This window comes from Austrofundulus limnaeus, unplaced genomic scaffold, assembly GCF_001266775.1.
Source record: "Austrofundulus limnaeus strain Quisiro unplaced genomic scaffold, Austrofundulus_limnaeus-1.0 Scaffold411, whole genome shotgun sequence".
NCBI classification, from domain to species: domain Eukaryota; kingdom Metazoa; phylum Chordata; class Actinopteri; order Cyprinodontiformes; family Rivulidae; genus Austrofundulus; species Austrofundulus limnaeus.
Window position 1 is genome coordinate 3,196 of NW_013952813.1, and position 17,057 is coordinate 20,252.

Here is a 17,057-nt window from a genome sequence, read left to right on the forward strand (position 1 = left end):
TTCACATTAAATTCCAGTGAAATATATTTATGTTTGTGGTTGTAATGTGACAAAATATGGAAAAGTTCAAGGGGTATGAATACTTTTGCAAACCACTGTATATAGATATTAGAAGGTTTGACATGTTAAACCTTAATAACTATGTCTAAAGTTACAGATAAATGTGAAAAAATGACCCATAATTATAGACAATGTGGAAATAAAAGTATCTGGTATTATTGAAGGCATAAAATCAGTTTAGTCCAAATAACACAGTCCCAAATACACCAACCTCACATATTGTGAGCTGGAGTCTGTCCTGGTTATTGCATGCAGTTTATGACACAAGTACACTTTAACATTTTAAAGTCAATCCTTTACCAAGTAATTTCCTCTTTACAACAACATCCACAACGGTTTACACTAATCATTGTGTTCCTAAAACCAAACTAAACAACAGCCAACAGTCATAATGTGTTTACCAATTTTCATGTCAATCTTTGGGAGCCTGAAGGTGCCAGACTGTTGCAACAAAACACAAATAAATCCATTAAAAAGACACAAAAAAGAGAAGTTATTAAAGTCAACTTCAGCTTCTGGGTTTCTCGTAACGTCAGCGGAAAAAATCGAGCTGTCGCCATTTAGTTTCCACAAGTTTTACTTTAGGAAGATTTTTGATGTCCAGAGTCAGGAGTTGGTGAACTCATGTCCAAACAGGTCTAAGAGCCATGGAGGCACGTTGGTTTACCAGCAAAGACGGGTTTCAGTCTATTGTTCTGTCTTCTCACTGCCGTAACAAAAAGAACACAAACAGGGATGTCGTGTGGAAGACTTCCCGCCACAAAGGGAAGTTTGTGCTGTTTCTTTATCAAAACTGTTCCTTCAAACAGAAAAAGAACACTTTAGAGAATGTCTACCTAAATGTATTTGAAGGGTTTTAAGTCTTTTGAAGGCATTTATTTAACTTTCTTGGTATGTTTGTCAGCAAATTTCATGAGGCAAAAAACAAACAAGCCCCAGCTTACAATTTACAGAAGAGTCTCCACAAAGTGCAAATCATGAGTTCAGTCAATCATTTGAGCAAAGAAGGTCAGAGGAGAAGGGATCGATGGGGTGGGAGGGGGTTCATTTAGGTAGAGGCAAAAACAAGAGATGGGAAGAAACAGCTTCCATCAGTGAAGGCAATACAAACAAATACAAGATTTCTTTTTAAATCAACAACGGGGCTCATTTTGGTGCAAAAAAATAGTTCATGATCGTTCTAAATTTTTTCAGCCATGTAAACTTCTAGCCATGAAACAAACTGTATAGTATTAGAAAAATTGACACACTCATTGTGAAAACACCAAGGATAGAAAAAAGGCAAAATACTGGTTAGTTTAGTCATACAAAACAAGTTTGGTCTCTCAGAGCCATTTCGTGGTTTAAAGTGAGACTAAGGTGCCTAATCAGGATTTATTCCACCTCAAACTCAAGTGGACAAAGTGCATTTTGAAGTTTAGTTTAGGTGCTTTAACATTTTATCTTTCAGTGCAGAATGGGTTCAGATTATAAACTGCTGTTAACCAGTGTCTCCTACAGCATGGGGCCGGACATGAATAAACTACAGGCTTCGTGTCAGTGACTGAACAGTCGGGTCAGAAAAGATCACTTATGGATCAATTTACTCTCAATCCACCCTGGATCTGCAGCAAAAGCATTGTTTGTTTCATTGATTTGGGAATCCACCTCACAGTGGTCATGATTTAGTTTACAGACGGATTCTTATTGTGGATCAGTGTTCAGGAGGCAACGTTTTGGCACAAGATTCCCGTTTGAATAAGATCAGAACAGAATGTTTTCCATGAAACAGGGAAACATTTAGTTTAAAAATATTCTGTGGCATTATTTCCAAGTGGTAAGTTAAAAATTCAATGAAAGAGGATAATTAAAAACTGTAATATTTAACAGCATTGTAACAATGGCATCAAACAGAATGAAGATACTTTTTTCTATCACATTTTTCCTCAAGCTAATTTGAGCCTAAAGCTACAGCAGTGATACATTCACTACCACCTCCTTATTTAGGTTATCTGTCAGGATTGGTGGGGTCACTTTCATAATTTCGGGATTTCATCCACGCTCAGCATTAATGTGAATAAATTACTCTCATGGATATGTTGCAGCAAACAAATAATAAAATATTTTATGTATAAAGACAATGATAAAGGTGTAAGATCTACTCAAATGAAACAAACGGGGTTAATATGAATTACCTTTCTAAAACTAAGTGGTTGATTTAAAAGCCACAGTTTTTACACCAGTTTTAGGCAGATAAATAATGTGGTCGGCTTTAAACGGATTAAGTTATGAACATAGTCACATTCAGCATTTTATAGTTGTGCACCTACTCAGCTGTTAGGGTGCTAAGGACGCAGGGCTGGGGTAAACAGGACTGAGCTGAAGGCTTGTTTACCATTTCTCAGTTTTAGGGACAGATTGAATCTAAAGTCTGACTTCAGTTCAACACGTAGGCCTGATCTGAGACCGGCTTAAAAAAATGACTAAGTTCATAATTCAGTGCCTCATAAAGATTTCAACTATTGTTAAAGACAAAATAAAAGTCACGATTCTGTTTTTGCTTTTACTTAAACCTTTAGAAATGTATGCTTTGTCTAAGACAAATCACTGATTATTATTATTATCATTAATCCTTAGTAGGGAATTGCTTTGGATTAAAACACAGACCTTTGCTGTATTTTTTTAATTAGTTATTGTTTAGCAAAGCTTTATAAGCTTTATAAAAGTTTGCATCTTTTTAAGATGTTCCTAACACTGTTGGAGAAGTGAACAGGCTAAAGCTAATCTTGTGTTTTAGAGTCACGTGGACTTGATTCAAACAGTAAGTGTTTGTGTAAAATCAGTGTAAAAACAAAGTCAAATAAGAAAAGACTCGGTTTAGCTCACGGTCTTACAGCAATGATCAGATTACTGTAACAGTGCATTTTCACTGTGGGGGGAGGGTCATGCTAGTCCTCCGAGACAGACAAACTTTTTCTGACGCTACGGGACGGCTCCCAGAGCTCGCTGTCGTCCGTTTCATCGCCGTCATCCTCGTCGTACTCTTCGTCGTCGTCTTCGTCTCCCAGACACGAGCCTGCTTGCTCCTTGGTAGCTGCTGACCTCTCGCCCTGCATCTCTCCTTTATCATCCTTTGTCGATTTGTTTCCTTCGGTTCTTCCCGCCTCCGGCTCCAGGAAGGGATCTGATCCCACCTTGAGACGTCGCTGGACTTCTGCAAACCACTCCCTCACCTTTAACAGACAAAAGACACACAGCTGAGTAGAGCGCTCGTCTTCTGTGGAGTGTTAAGATTTTAGAATTGTTCGATCATAACACAAATCTAAAACCAAAAACCCACAAGTTTATGGGAACAAACTTTTTAAAGTACATGTTCCCGTGTTTTTATCATTGTCACTACTTTATTTACCACCATCACAAAAACCATACTATTGTAGCTTCAAACAAAAACAGGTTGCAAACTTTTAATAAAAACATTTTTTTTCCAGTAGGGCTCCAGTGGAAAGTGGTGGTGCTTTAAAACTAAATGTTACTGGTACAGTTAACACCACAAGTGTACTGTAATAAACAAAACAAAGGTCTGAAGTTTACAACTATATTCAGAGTCAAAGAAAAGTGTACAGAGAACCAGATTACATGTTGGTATGGAGCCCATTTTCACCTGTTGTTACCTTTTATTTTTAGATTTGTTAATCCTCAGAAGGTTCTTTAACTTTATGACAAAAAAAAAAGCTTCTTGGGGGGAAATTCAACCTCCTTAACTGCTGAAAACTATTTAATAGTATTTTTGTCCATTATTAAATTGTTAATCTTTCAGAGCTATCTCAGCTGAAAATAGGCAAATTCTGATTCCTGATGTCAGATTCTGATAGTCTACTGTCTCAAAAACAAATCTCTTTTATTACTGCACAATTATTTATATTATATTATATTATATTATATTATATTATATTATATTATATTATATTATATTATATTATATTATATTATATTTTTTAATATTAGTAGTCGTATCATTCCTAGTCAGTGTTAATTTTGTTTTTTGTGTACTATCTATAGTTTGTAAAGTAACTAGCATGTGAACCTCTTTACGGAGTGACACCTGAATTTCCCCTTGGCGGGACAATAAAGGCTATATAAATTTCTATTCTCTATTCCAGTGTTTCCCAAAGTTGGGGTAGGGACCCAAAGTAGGGTCCCGAAACATCAAGGTGGGGTCCTGAAAAGATTTTCTGAATTAATTACATTTTGTCTTAGTTGTTACAAATGAGTGAGGTTAGTATATTTAAAATGGAGAAATGTAGTATAAAAAATATTGTTACTATGCCCCTGTTTTGTTGACCTGATACAAATGTTTATCATCCAAAAATAGTTGGGAGCTCAGGTCTCTGTTACTCTTATTTTGTGGGTCAAAAGCTGAAAAGTTTGGGAACCACTGCACTTTGGGTCCCAAAGTTGGGACCCAATTATGGGTCATGAAGCACCTTGGATAATCTCCAGAAATCAATTTAAAGGGTAATAAAATAATTGCTGATGTAATATTTTCCCTTTATTTATTACAAAAACACAAAATAAGTAAAAATAAGTATTTATATTTGTGTATAAGCTGTTTAGATCGTCAAAAAGCCTGTGTTTTTAGGGTTATTAACGAAGTTCGTGTACTCAGACCAGTAATATTTGGGGTCACAAGTTTTTGCCATGGATAGTTTGTGGGTCAGAAGACAAAAAGTTTGGGAACCACTGCTCTATTCTATTCTAAACCAAGAAAAAATATATATAAAATTTATTTGACTTTAGAAACTTCACCTTTAATTTAAAAAACGCCATAATTCAGTTCTTCAGAAATTGACCAAATATTTATTTTAAGACAATTAAAAAAAAGAAAAACAATGGAAGGGGAAAAAAAGCCCAATTTCATTTTGACATTTTCCTAGGCCCCGGGTTCTCCAGATCTGGCAGCTGAAAATGATGCCTTATATTCAGTCAAACTTGAACAACTTGGATTGGTGTTGACCATGGGGGTTTTTTGTTTCTCTTTATTGTTTTCATAATTAATAATTATTTTTCACAACACCAGTGTGTGTTTTGTTTTTTACTTTTACTAAAACAGTTTACTACTGAGCTGTGACAGTCCAATCCATATGCCAACGATGCCATATTTTCAGGCAGCCTGAATGCATGCAGCTCTGTTGTTTTGCACCAAATGTCTTCTTGTGCACAACAGAAATGGCCTTTTTTTGCTCTTTGAGAATGAACTAAAACAATTTTGTTGGATGAGATGAGATCAGGTTTGAGAGTAAATTGCCACAAAGGATGCACTTTGTCCATAAGGTTCCAGCCCCCTGAAGTAAAAAATAATGATATTACAGAAAGGAGCATTTTGTTTTTATATGACAAATATGGGAATTTTAATGGATTGCAATAGGTTTGAATTTTTCCCCTAAGGAGCAATAAAGGGCAATAACTACTGGGAGTTTACAGGAGCATTAGAAATATTTTTTACTTTGCCAGAATTATTTTCAAAGGACTTTTAGGCTTTGTCAGGAAGAATCGTAATTTTTGACAATACAAAAAAATTGAAAAATAAATAAAAAGCACAAATAAATAAATAAACAAATAAATAAATAAATAAATAAATAAATAAATAAATAAATAAAACATGTGACTGATTTTTCCCCATGAGATTTTTTAAGGGTTAAAAGGTTGGTCGACATGGACTAATTTTATGGAGTACAGGGACAAATGGAGACAATAAAAAGTACAGAAGAAAAAGGGGACCTTACTAAGACAAAGTGAATCCAAGGAACAAGATAAACACGCAGCTACACACTGACTAAAACCACCACCTACAGCCAGGTCTACAAACCGTTTGTCAGCAGAGTGGATGCACTTTGGATCGAAGGTCCATCCACAGACTACAAATACAAGGAGAGTGATGAACATTTCTGCAAAGACTCATTATTGAGCCGCTAATAAATAATTTGTGGTTGTGCCAAAATCTTGATTTTCTGACAGCCCTTTTGAGCCCACTGAAGTAAAACTATATTCAAAAAAGACAAGTGTCGAAAATTGTGGATACAATGAGATAAATTCTATGTAACAACCTTTTTTTATATAAAATTATTAAATGTTAAAGTCTAATAAGTTTAGTACCTGCTCGTAGCTCATGTTGGTTTTGGTGACGAGCTCATCCAGGTCTTGTTCATTGAGGAAGTGGTGCTTCAAGTAGTACTCCTTGAGGATTTCCCTCCCGGTCTTAAATTTTTTTGATGGTGGTGATCTGTTAACATCTGCGCCGGGAGAAGAGGAGGACCTCTTTGACTGCCTTTTGCTTTTGGAGCGCCCCCAGCCGCGGTTCCGACCTCGTCTTCTCCGACCTCCACTGCCGCCTCCCATTTTGTTGCCAGCCCCGCCGGTCGCTCTATTGATGTTGGCGCTTTGGTACTGGAAGAACCATTTCAGGTTTCCATTTTTCCAGGAGTACCGAGAGTCGCCGAACCAGCTGACGATGTAATGTCGAGGAAGGCCGGTCTCGTCTGACAGCTGATCGTACTCCTCTGGCGTGGGCCACTGCGTGCGCACAAAGGCACTTTTCAGAATGTGGAGCTGCTCTGGAGACTTTTTACTTTTTTCTTTTAGGTCTTTTTTCCTGCTGCCGGGAGGGGTCTGACTCTCCCTTCGAGACGAGGAGGCGGATGGAAGAGAGGTGGAAGCTCCTCCTGCTTCTTCTCCCTCTCCTGCTCGTCTGCTGTCCGTTTCCACTCTCCCTCCGTCAGAGGATTCGGGAGAGGAATCGTTCACAGCGGGAGTCTTTTTTCTCTCGGTGAACCAAGCGTCGATCTCCCTGCGCGTGAGTTTCGTCTCTGTCCTCAGGCGGCTCAGTTCTTCATCTGATGGACTGCTGCTCTTCTCGAAGCTCTCCTCCAGAACCACCAGCTGCTCGGGCGTCTTCTCTTTAAACTTCTGCGGGGTAAAGTCTGGGAAAGGGTTCCATGTTTTGGCCCGGGTCTCCTTGTCCTTCACAGGGGGGGTAAGTGGATGATGGGGAGAGGTGGGGGTCTCGTCACTCGAGTCAATAACAATGGGGATGTTTGCAGCACTGCCTGCGCCGCTCCCTCCTCTCCCCCCTCCGTTGTGGAAAACAATCACGTGGCTGTTTTTGGAGTTGCGCTGGTTGTAGCGGGTGTCACTGAACCATTTCTTGATCTCACCTTTAGTCAGGTTGGTGAGTTTCATCAGCCGAGCAATCTCTGCATCAGTGACAAAGTGGTTTTTCAGGTAGCTGGCTTTCAGCTCTGCCAACTGCTCTTTGGACTTCTTTGGCCGCATGCTGAATGCATCAACACTGAGGGCCGAGTTCTCCTTAGGAAGAGAGAGAGGAGACGTTATCTGTAACACTTTTCTGCCTCACCGTTTTAAACACTAAAGTTACACACAGACATGGGTCATCCTGTGCTGACTGAGAGAAATCAGAAACTTTGGGCCCCAACCTGTGGAGACAGAGAGGGAGGCTGGACTGTGGTGGCCCGCTTCAGTTCACTGTTTGCCAAAGTGGACTGACAGGAAACTTGGCTGGAGCTCTGAGACTGACACGGCAGCCCTGCCACGGTCAAGGTGATGGGACTGGTCACAGGAAGAATTCCTCCTGGACCAACCTACAGACAGACAAAATGTTGTGTTGTGTAAAGTGACTACTTCTTGTACTCTGATTTGGTTCAAAGGCATACAGCCTGAAGACAAAAGAAAAACAACAAACCACAAGCTAGGAAGGCAAAGCCACACACAAGATGTTCTTATTTCACCTACCTGAGTAAACACGAGACCAGGCTGGCCCACGATCTGACAGGTCTGCAGGATGGACTGCAGGCCGTTGGCAGCAGCTGACAGCTGGCGTGCAGGAATGACAGTGATGGTCTGAGGCACCGTATGCACGGTTCCATTAAACTGTTTCCTCCTGGCCTCCTCCACTTCCTCTGGAGTCCAACTGACACCGTGCTTCAGTCGCTGGGCTGAGAACCAGACCTGAGCGGGGAACACCTTTGACTTTAATCTTTTGTTAACATTTAGATAATAACGTAATAAAACAGAAGCACTCAGGAGAGCACGCACCTCTGACAAAACCCCATAACTGTGTGAGCTAAGTCTTTGACTGTAAATCCTTTTGTAAATTTTTGATATAGATGGTTTAATCTATATCAAAAATTTACAAAATGTTCCACTTTTTTGTTTTTATTAGAATCCCTGGTTTGCTCATCAGTTTGTGTGTTTGCTGAGTTTTGGAATTAGTGTTATGAAGGCTCAGAGCGTTGTGGGTTTGTTGTAGGTGGAGTCAGAGCAACATGAGGTCACCAACATGGAGGGTATGTTATGCAAACAAGAGTCTGTGATTGATGGAACAAAGTTCTACTGAACGCTGATTGGCTGCCACAGTATGATAATATCACTAAATCACTGTTTGATAAGAAGCAGCCTCTGTTCTGTTTTCTTCTTCTTCTCAGTACCAGATACAGCAAGAGGCAGCTCAGGCAGAACGCCACCAAAAACAGACAAACAAACAAACCAACAATACTGAAAACATAACCTCTTTGGTAAAGCTAATCAAGAAAGGGATCGTTAACCACAAACACACAGACAACGTCCTCTTCTGGTTTCTTTGTCCAGTTTGAACGCTGAAGCCAACTCCTCAGTAAGGAAAGTAGCCGTTCGATGACATCAAAGACAATACCATTACCTAATATGAATGTTTGGTTATTTGCATGTAATTAGGATTTAGGTTAGAGTAGAGTTGAAAATGTTTTTTTTTTGAAGAGACAACCCCTTATATCATTTTATAATAAGCACATTTTCTGTTAATCAAAATCTTTCATGTATTTCACTCACAGATCTCCTGTGTGCTTAGGTTTGCTCAAAGTATATCCAATTTGTGAGTTAACATAAAAAGCGGCCTCTATGTCTTGATGATGACTACAATCCACTGACACTGATCCTGGACCCTGAAACTAAAATCCCAAAGATAAAAGAACATCTCGGCTCTTTGAGTTCAACTGTTAAGCAGAATGTGCGCAACCTGGGAGTAAATCTTGACTCAGATTTGTCACTAGATAAACACATAAAGAACATGGTTTCCACTTGCTATTTTCAGCACCGTAATATCTCTAAACTCCGGCCCCTGCTGTCTACTTCAGATTTGGAAATGGTAATTCATGTCTTCATTTCTGCCCGCTTAGACTATTGTAACAGCTTGTTCACCTGTCTTAACCAGAAACAGTTAAATCGTCTTCAGCTTGTCCAAAACTCGGCTGCAAGACTCCTAACTCAAACCTCCAAATTCACCCACATCTCCCCGATCCGAGCAGAACTTCACTGGCTTCTGGTTCAATTCAGAATCTGGTTAAAAATCCTGGTCCTCACCTTCAGAGCTCGTCATGGCCAAGCACCTGAATATATTAAAAGTCTCATTTCCCCTTACAACCCCAGACGGGACGTCTGCTCACAGGATCAACATCTCCTTATGGTTCCCCTCACTCGCTTTAAGACTCGTGGTGACCGTGCCTTCTCCTCTGTGGCCCCCAGGCTCTGGAATGAACTCCCTGTTAATCTGCGCTCCATTGATAACATTGTCTCTTTCAAGACACTCCTAAAAACTCAATTTTTCTCTCAAGCGTTTAGCTAACCATTCACCATTACTGCCGGCCTACCTCCATTGTGAATGCTTCACTAATCTGTGTTTTTTTGTTATTGAACTTACACCATATTTTTCTCTCCCGCATTCATAATGTTTTTGTGTATTATTGTATATTTTGCCCTGCATTGAACTTGTGTTTTGAGTTACAATTTTAGAAATTAATTCTTGATTTAATGTTTCAATTTTCGTTGCTTATGTGTAATTATGGTTTTCTGTTTCATTTTATTCTTTCCACCATTTCTATACTGTTAATGATTGTACAGCACCTTGTGAATATATTTCTGTGAAAGGCGCTTTATAAATAAAACTTTGCTTGCTTGCTTGCTAGCTTYCTTGCTTGCTTACTTTTACAATCAGCGGTGGGCACAGATTAGCTACACAATCAGTTTCAGTCAGTTTTTAAACTTCAACACAGACATCAAACCAAACCTAAATCAAAACAAACCTAATTTAACACAAATCAAAATCCTTCACAGATAAAAGTGCCTATATCTCTTTTAGAAGTGAAATTTGAGAAAATAAACAATACTAACTACACCACAGTAAACAAATGGAAGCTAACGTTAGCTTGTTGTTGCTTGGTAACTTGCAACAGTTGTAACTTGTGTGAAAACACGTCACAGTTGTTGCAAACAACTGAAGTAAAGTTAGTCTCATCAGTGTGGCGTGACCCTCCGGGCCAGTGAACCAATCAATGGGCAACAGTAGCTAACATCAAATAGGGCCGAGCAGCCTGGCCCGAATAGAACCACAGCTCTCAGTGTTCCAGAAATCAGGGTGAAACTGGGTCATAAGGGCTAATGTGTGGAGCCAGAAGAGTCTCAATATTCCATACTAATGCAAACACACTAAAGCCAAGTTTTAACCCAGGCCGGGACTTGCAGTGCAAAAAGGCCATAGAAGAAAGTGTGGCAACAATATTGAGAACCACAAGAATTCTGAGACGGCACACCTTCGCCAAGACCCTAGGTTCTGAAAATGAGAAAGTTTATGAATGAATGATTGATTTTATTTGGTCACATAAAAGAACACTTCACACAAAAACAAACAAAACTTTAACCCTATACGACCAAAAAGGTAGAGGCAGAAGCCAACGGCTTATTGTGTCTCCCTGAAACACAAAATACACACGTTTCAACTACATCCTTGCTATGTGCACCACTTTATATACAAAAACATACAAATCATTGTCATTTTTTTAATCAACAATATCATTATTCTTGTCAGTGCAGCTGATGAGCAGTGACTGGTGGAACAAAGTTCTGCTGGATGCTGACTGACTGTCACAGTATGACATCATCACAAAGAAGCAGCCTCTGGCTCCTTTTAGTTTCTGTTTGTGCCAGTTCACCACCGAGACTTTATAATCTGTGACAACCCTAACGTGCTGTGAGAATTTCATGACAATCCGTTCATAGCTTTTTGAGTAATCTTGCGCACAGACGGAAAAACAAACAAACCCACGCTACCAAAACCAGAACCTCCTGGCGGAGATAATAGTGAAAATGTTTTTACCTTGATCTGCTCCTCTGTGAACTGTGTCTGCGCCGCCAGGCTGCTGATTTCTGCCGTGGACGGGTAAGGAAACTTCCTGTAGGTGCTGCTCAGGAGAGGATTGGTGTCCATCGCTGCGCTGTAGGAGGGGATGCTGCTGAGGGGGATCAGAAGCTGTGGCTGAGCTGTTGCTGTGTTCTGCTGGGCCTGAAAGGCAGAAAGCACCTGGAACACCAAAGTACAGAGACGTGAAAAACTGCGGCTGCTGAGGAGTTAGCTACAAAGGTGAGCACAGTAATGGGCTTGATTAAGTGTTACTGCCCACTGACTTGTTCTTAAAGGGATCCACAATTAGTTGTAACATTAAACTTTATTTGATAAACATTTATTTTAACTGTAAAATAAAGACTGTAAAAATACTGTAGGCTGTTTGGTTTTGTAATTTTTTTAAAATATGTTTTAACACGGATGGAGCCATTTTATTTACATGCAAAGCATTCTGGGTAAATGACGACATCAACTAGGTCCTCGGTGCAAGGCTGCTAGCGAGCTGTATCCACCCTGAAGGTTAATCTTGGACAATATCTGATGATCGACTCTTTTAAATGAAACCAGAGAGCGTTGACAGAGAGGAGAAAGTAGAAATGACTCAGCCTGTAACTGAAAATATGGATGGAGGACAACAGAGCTGCTTCATGGAAGAAGAACCTCAGCTTAGCCTGTTAGCCCTCACGCTATATTGCCTTATATGTATTAGCTCGGCGCTAGCGCGACAAACAAGCTAAACTGAGGTCCTCCATCCATATTTTCAGTTGTAGACTGAGTCATTTCTACCTTCTCCTCTCTGTCAACGCTCTCTGGTTTCATTTAAAAGAGTCGATCGTCAGATATTGTCCAAGATTAACCTTCAGGGTGGATATAGCTCGCTAGCAGCCTCATGCCGATGACCTAGTTGATGTCATCATTTACCCAGAATGCTTTGTGTGTAAATAAAATTGCCCCGTCCGTGTAATATATTTTTAAACTTTTAGTTTAAAAATTATAAAAACTGAACGTCCTACAGTATTTTTACAGTTAAAATACATGTTTATTAAATAAAGTCTAATGTTACAACTAATCGGGGATCCCTTTAAACATGACACTTTACATTCATCAGCTAATATTTACTTAAATCACGGTAGTTTTATTCTCCAAAGTCACTTAGCGGGATTAAGTTCGACAGGCTGCTCTTTAGTTTGAAATCACTTTTACACACAAGTTTTAACATTATGTTTCTCTATAGGAACATGTATTACATGATAAGTAGTAGCTCTTTACCTGTGCCAGACCAGCAGGCAGGACTGTTGGGTTAAAAACCGATGCTTTTCGCTGTGGTTCTGATGGGGAGCCGACCAGGATACCACCCCCACCAAACTTCATGGAGTCATGCAGCAACATCTCCACAGGTGTCATGGGTCCTAGAGGGGCTTCAATGGGCTCCTGCTCTCCATCCGGCTCACCCTTACCTCCTCCTCCTCCTCCTCCCAAACCCTCCCCCGCTTCATCGGCTGACTTCAGGGACACCGCGATTCTCTTGGGTTCAGGTTTGGCCTTCATCCTCATGATGGGAGTCTTGCTGAGAGAGATGGCCAAAGCCGCAGCAGGGTCCAACCCTTCCTCCCCGGGCGGATCACTTTGTAGTTCCTGGTTCGGCTGATCCTCAGACAGATCTTTAGCAACGCACTTCAGCGAGGAGCCGACGATTTGGCCGTCTTCACTAGCAGAGACGCTGCCTTCATCTACAGTGTTGATATCAACAGGTCGGGCACGTTTGAGATTTACTGTGACAATGAAAATAAATCAGACACGCAAAGAGAAAGTCGATGTCAGCGTTGGAGTTTTACCTGCATCTGGTGGTGTAGGAACGACTACAACAGCCTGATGGAGCTCCTCTGGAGTCTGCGCCTCCTCTGTTCCATCCTTCACCGTCCTCTCGTCGCCTGCCTCTTCATCTTTTGTCCTCTCAGGGTAGTCTTCTACAACTTCCTGCTCCACCAGATCAGAAGGCAGTACCATGCAGGGGGTGGTGGATTTCCGGCGGCTCGACATTTCGAAACCAAACTCGCTTTTGGTTATTGATGAAGAAGATCTATAGAAGAACTGCTGACATGCTGCAGGTGATGGAGCTCTTGTAAGAGTCTTTGTTTTTCTGATGGAAAAAAAAAACATGAAAAATACACAAAATAAATCATTCACGTAATTATCTTACTGAGGTTCAAAAATTAAGATTAAATTCACAACTGTTTTAATTTTCTACCAGAGATAGAAAATGTATCAATCATTAAGCTGAAATAGTCTGTGCATCAGCTGATCAAAAATTTAAGACCAGAGCATTTAAACCCCCAAATCTTCACAAAATGTGGATTCAGTGTCATTTTTCTCCTGCTTTGAACTGGCAAGTGCTTTCCTCTATACTGTTGCATGCTGGGAGAGCAGAGGGTGAGGGTGGCTGATGCCAACAGACTCAACTAACTTCCCCATGATTAAAATAATAAAGTGATGTTTCATTTGAAAGAATAAAGAGAATACCTACATCTTAAACCATAAAATCAGAATTAGTGTTTCAGCCAATAACAGAATGCTCCTTGAGGAGGAACAGCTTGAACGTCCATCATCTATCATCTTCCACTTATTTTGAGTCGCATCACGGGAGCAGCAGCCTGAGCAGGGAGCCCCAGACCTCTCTATCCCCAGCCACCTCTTCCGGGAGGACTCCAAAGAGTCCCCGAGCCAGTTTAGAGACGTAGTCTCTCCAGCATGTCCTGGGTCTTCCTCAGGGTCTCCTCCCAGTTGGACTGGTTGTGGAGGAGCAGCAGCTCTACTCTGAGCCTCTCCCGGAGAAAGAAACATCTCACCCTGTCTCTAAGAGATAGTCCAGCTACCCTGCAGAGAAAACTCATTTTGACCACTTGTATCTGCGATCTTTTCTTTTGGTCACTCACTATCCAAAGTTCATGACTACAGCACCCTGAGCACCCACCACAGGGAACACTTAGGGAACATTTAGGTGCGATTTAGTTGACCTAACAATGACCAAAAAATGTATAGATATAAAAATAAAATAAAAAGCTAATGGAAGTGTAACATACTGATGTGTTACACTATACATGTTGTATAATGAGTTGGTAATATGGACACTCCTCTACTGGCTCCTAGTTATGGCAGTGAACTAACAGGACACATGTTTATTGCAGCACATGTCACAATAACATTGTATTTATCCTTTTGTCAAGGCTGTGTAGGAACATATCAAATAAAATTAGCATGTTCATTGATGGAGCGGCCCTTTAACACCTTTGCAAAAAAATAAATACCTAACAGAAGATGTTTTGACAAGTAAAAAAAACATAAAAATCTGTTTAACATACACAGTAAAATCTCTAGCATACAGTCTAAAGCAGTGGTTCCCAAACTTTTTATCTTCTGACCCACAAAATATCCATGGCAAAAACTTGTGACCCCAAATATTACTGGTCTGAGTACACGAACTTCGTTAATAACCCTAAAAACACAGGCTTTTTGACAGTCTGAACAGCTTGTACATAAATATAAATACTTATTTTTACTTATTTTGTGTTTTTGTAATAATTGTAGGAAAAATATTACATTGGCAATTATTTTATTACCCTTTAAATTGATTTCTGGAGATTATCCAAGGTGCTTCACGACCCATAATTGGTTCCCAAAGTTGAGCTTGGGACCCAAAGTGCAGTGGTTCCCAAACCTTTCAGCTTTTGACCCACAAAATAACAGTAGCAGAGACCTGTTCCCCCAACTGTTTTTGGATGATAAACATTTGTATCAGGTCAACAAAACATGGGCATCGTAACAATATTTTTATACTATATTTATCCATTTTAAATATACTAACATCACTCGTTTGTAACAACTAAGGCAAAAAATGTAATTAATCCAGAGAATCTTTTCAGGACCCCACCTTGATGTTTTGGGACCCCATTTTGGGAAACAGTGAAAACTACAACACTAACACATTTATGGCACATGACTGCTCCTCACATTGGACAGTGGGAAATCTATAGGATTATATAAGAAAACTTAAAGATTACATAACATTAACACAATTACCAAAGAAATGCCAGAATATAACCTATATCTGAGTTGTTAATAACAAACACAGACTTGTCTTTGCCTTACAGATAACAAACAGCACAGGTGAACGTGATCACTTCTACTCTGTGCACATTATTTACAGTGTAAATAAACACTGGTGTGCACAGAACAGAACTGTTTTCACATGTCTCAGTGTAAATCTTACACTGAGACATGTGAAAATAATCACCAGTACGTAAAGATTTCGTTAAACTTCTTATAGTAAATTCTGTCATTTTTCTGTACTGGTTCCCACTGCTCTGCCATTGTGAGACCATCTGAATAAACAGCCACTCCACATAATATGATGGAGGTAGCCAGCCATTTTGTTAAAGCAGGCAATGATATGGGAATTAGTGATTAAGCTCGGCAGAAACTTGATAAGGGTAGCTAACCAGCTTTAGCCCGGCGGGTCATGTTCCCCCGTAAGGAAGACAACTTAAACAGAAATGTGCTGTCTGTGTCGCTACCAGGTGACGGAGACGAGGCGCTGAGGGTTTCTCTCTGGTGGCCGGCGGCACAGCCTCCAGGCTCTCTCTCTCTGGTGGCGGGATCTGTCGCTCCTTTCTCGGGCTAACGATTGAGCTGCAGCCCGGCGGGGCGGCAGCAGAGTCTACCGGCGGACAGACCGGTCGGACGGCTGTGGCTGTCGGTTGCCGATGCTGGAAAAACACCGGACATCTCTGTGAGAGCAGGCCATTTACTTCTAGAAGCGTGTCTCCATAAACCTTCAAACATTTAAAAATCTCTTGGTTGTAGCAGAACCGTCGGTGCTGAGCTTCTTTTTTTAAATATTATTCAATTCTGATATTCTTCGATTTTTTAAATCATCAAACTGCGTCATTATTTCTTGTAATATTACGTCATCCCCCGGCGACTTTCCACATAATTCAGAACATTTAATCCTAACAAGCGATTTTACTTTTATACTGATGTAAACTGAGATTCCTGTTCAGTATTTTTAAGTATTTGCCCATAAAGATGCAATGTTGAAAATTTAGCTCATGGGTCGTAAAGTAGTTCGGTTCCGATCTGGCTTTGTGCCATGATGTCCTCAGGTGACCCGCGGAGGGAGCGAGAAGCTACTTCAGGACACGCTGCTGGTTCAGACAAGGTGATCCGCAAAACTGCAGCTGTTCACCGCTGGACCGGTTCTTAAACAGTTCTCATCTGGGTTCTGTGGTTTTAAAAAAGGAAAAATAAATAAATTAAATAAAACCAACTAGTAGTTAGTTGGTATTTGCGTATATTTCATAGGTTCAAAGCCATAATAAACATTTCAAAGAATTTATTTATAAAGACAAGGATTTACTGCTTTCTAATACAATATATACAAAATCGCTTACGAGTTTGAACAATTATTTAACAATGTAGAAATTGTTAGAAGCAAAAATTAAAAAAAAAAAAAAACAAAAAGAAAGCATTTTGATATGTTATTTTAAAACACATTAAAAAATACATGATCCAACATTATGGTAAGAGGAGTTTGTAAATTTATGAATTAAAAAAAAAAACTATTTCATTTGTTTCCACACTTTCTTCAAAGCCAAGTTCTAGCATTTTTAAAGCTCGTCTTAAAAATGATAATACTAATCTAAAAATAAATCTTAAGCAACATCGTTTCAAAAACAAATGTCACTTTTGATTAACAAAGTTTTTGTCAAGAATTCAAGGACCTTTGCATTAACAT

The 17,057-nt window shown here is 39.9% G+C and overlaps 1 protein-coding gene across 2 annotated transcripts; it reads right to left on the reverse strand.

Moving 5' to 3' along the window:
• Nucleotides 1-798: 798 nt before the first annotated feature.
• Nucleotides 799-16,575, reverse strand: zhx1 (zinc fingers and homeoboxes 1). 2 transcript variants are annotated; one of them, XM_014024182.1, is made up of 8 exons: nucleotides 15,838-16,575; nucleotides 13,102-13,406; nucleotides 12,536-12,996; nucleotides 11,240-11,443; nucleotides 7,846-8,061; nucleotides 7,530-7,694; nucleotides 6,193-7,401; nucleotides 799-3,272 (listed from the first exon to the last, which is right to left on the reverse strand). In XM_014024182.1, exons 2-8 carry the CDS (start codon nucleotides 13,304-13,306, stop codon nucleotides 2,988-2,990), a joined length of 2,745 nt encoding a protein of 914 aa, XP_013879636.1. In that variant the 5' UTR covers nucleotides 13,307-13,406; nucleotides 15,838-16,575; the 3' UTR covers nucleotides 799-2,987. The 2 variants fall into 2 exon arrangements, with proteins under 2 accessions (XP_013879636.1, XP_013879635.1); XM_014024181.1 differs by having other exon boundaries at nucleotides 12,536-13,038.
• Nucleotides 16,576-17,057: the final 482 nt, after the last annotated feature.

Excerpts from the sequence above, each read along its gene's own strand:
- zhx1 (XM_014024181.1), bottom strand. The coding sequence starts at position 13,306 with ATGTCGAGCCGCCGGAAATCCACCACCCCCTGCATGGTACTGCCTTCT. Across the intron at positions 13,039-13,101 it reads TCCTACACCACCAGATGCAG|TAAATCTCAAACGTGCCCGA; the intron begins GTAAAACTCCAA and ends TCATTGTCACAG. Across the intron at positions 8,062-11,239 it reads TCACAGAGGAGCAGATCAAG|GTCTGGTTCTCAGCCCAGCG; the intron begins GTAAAAACATTT and ends TTCCCCGCTCAG.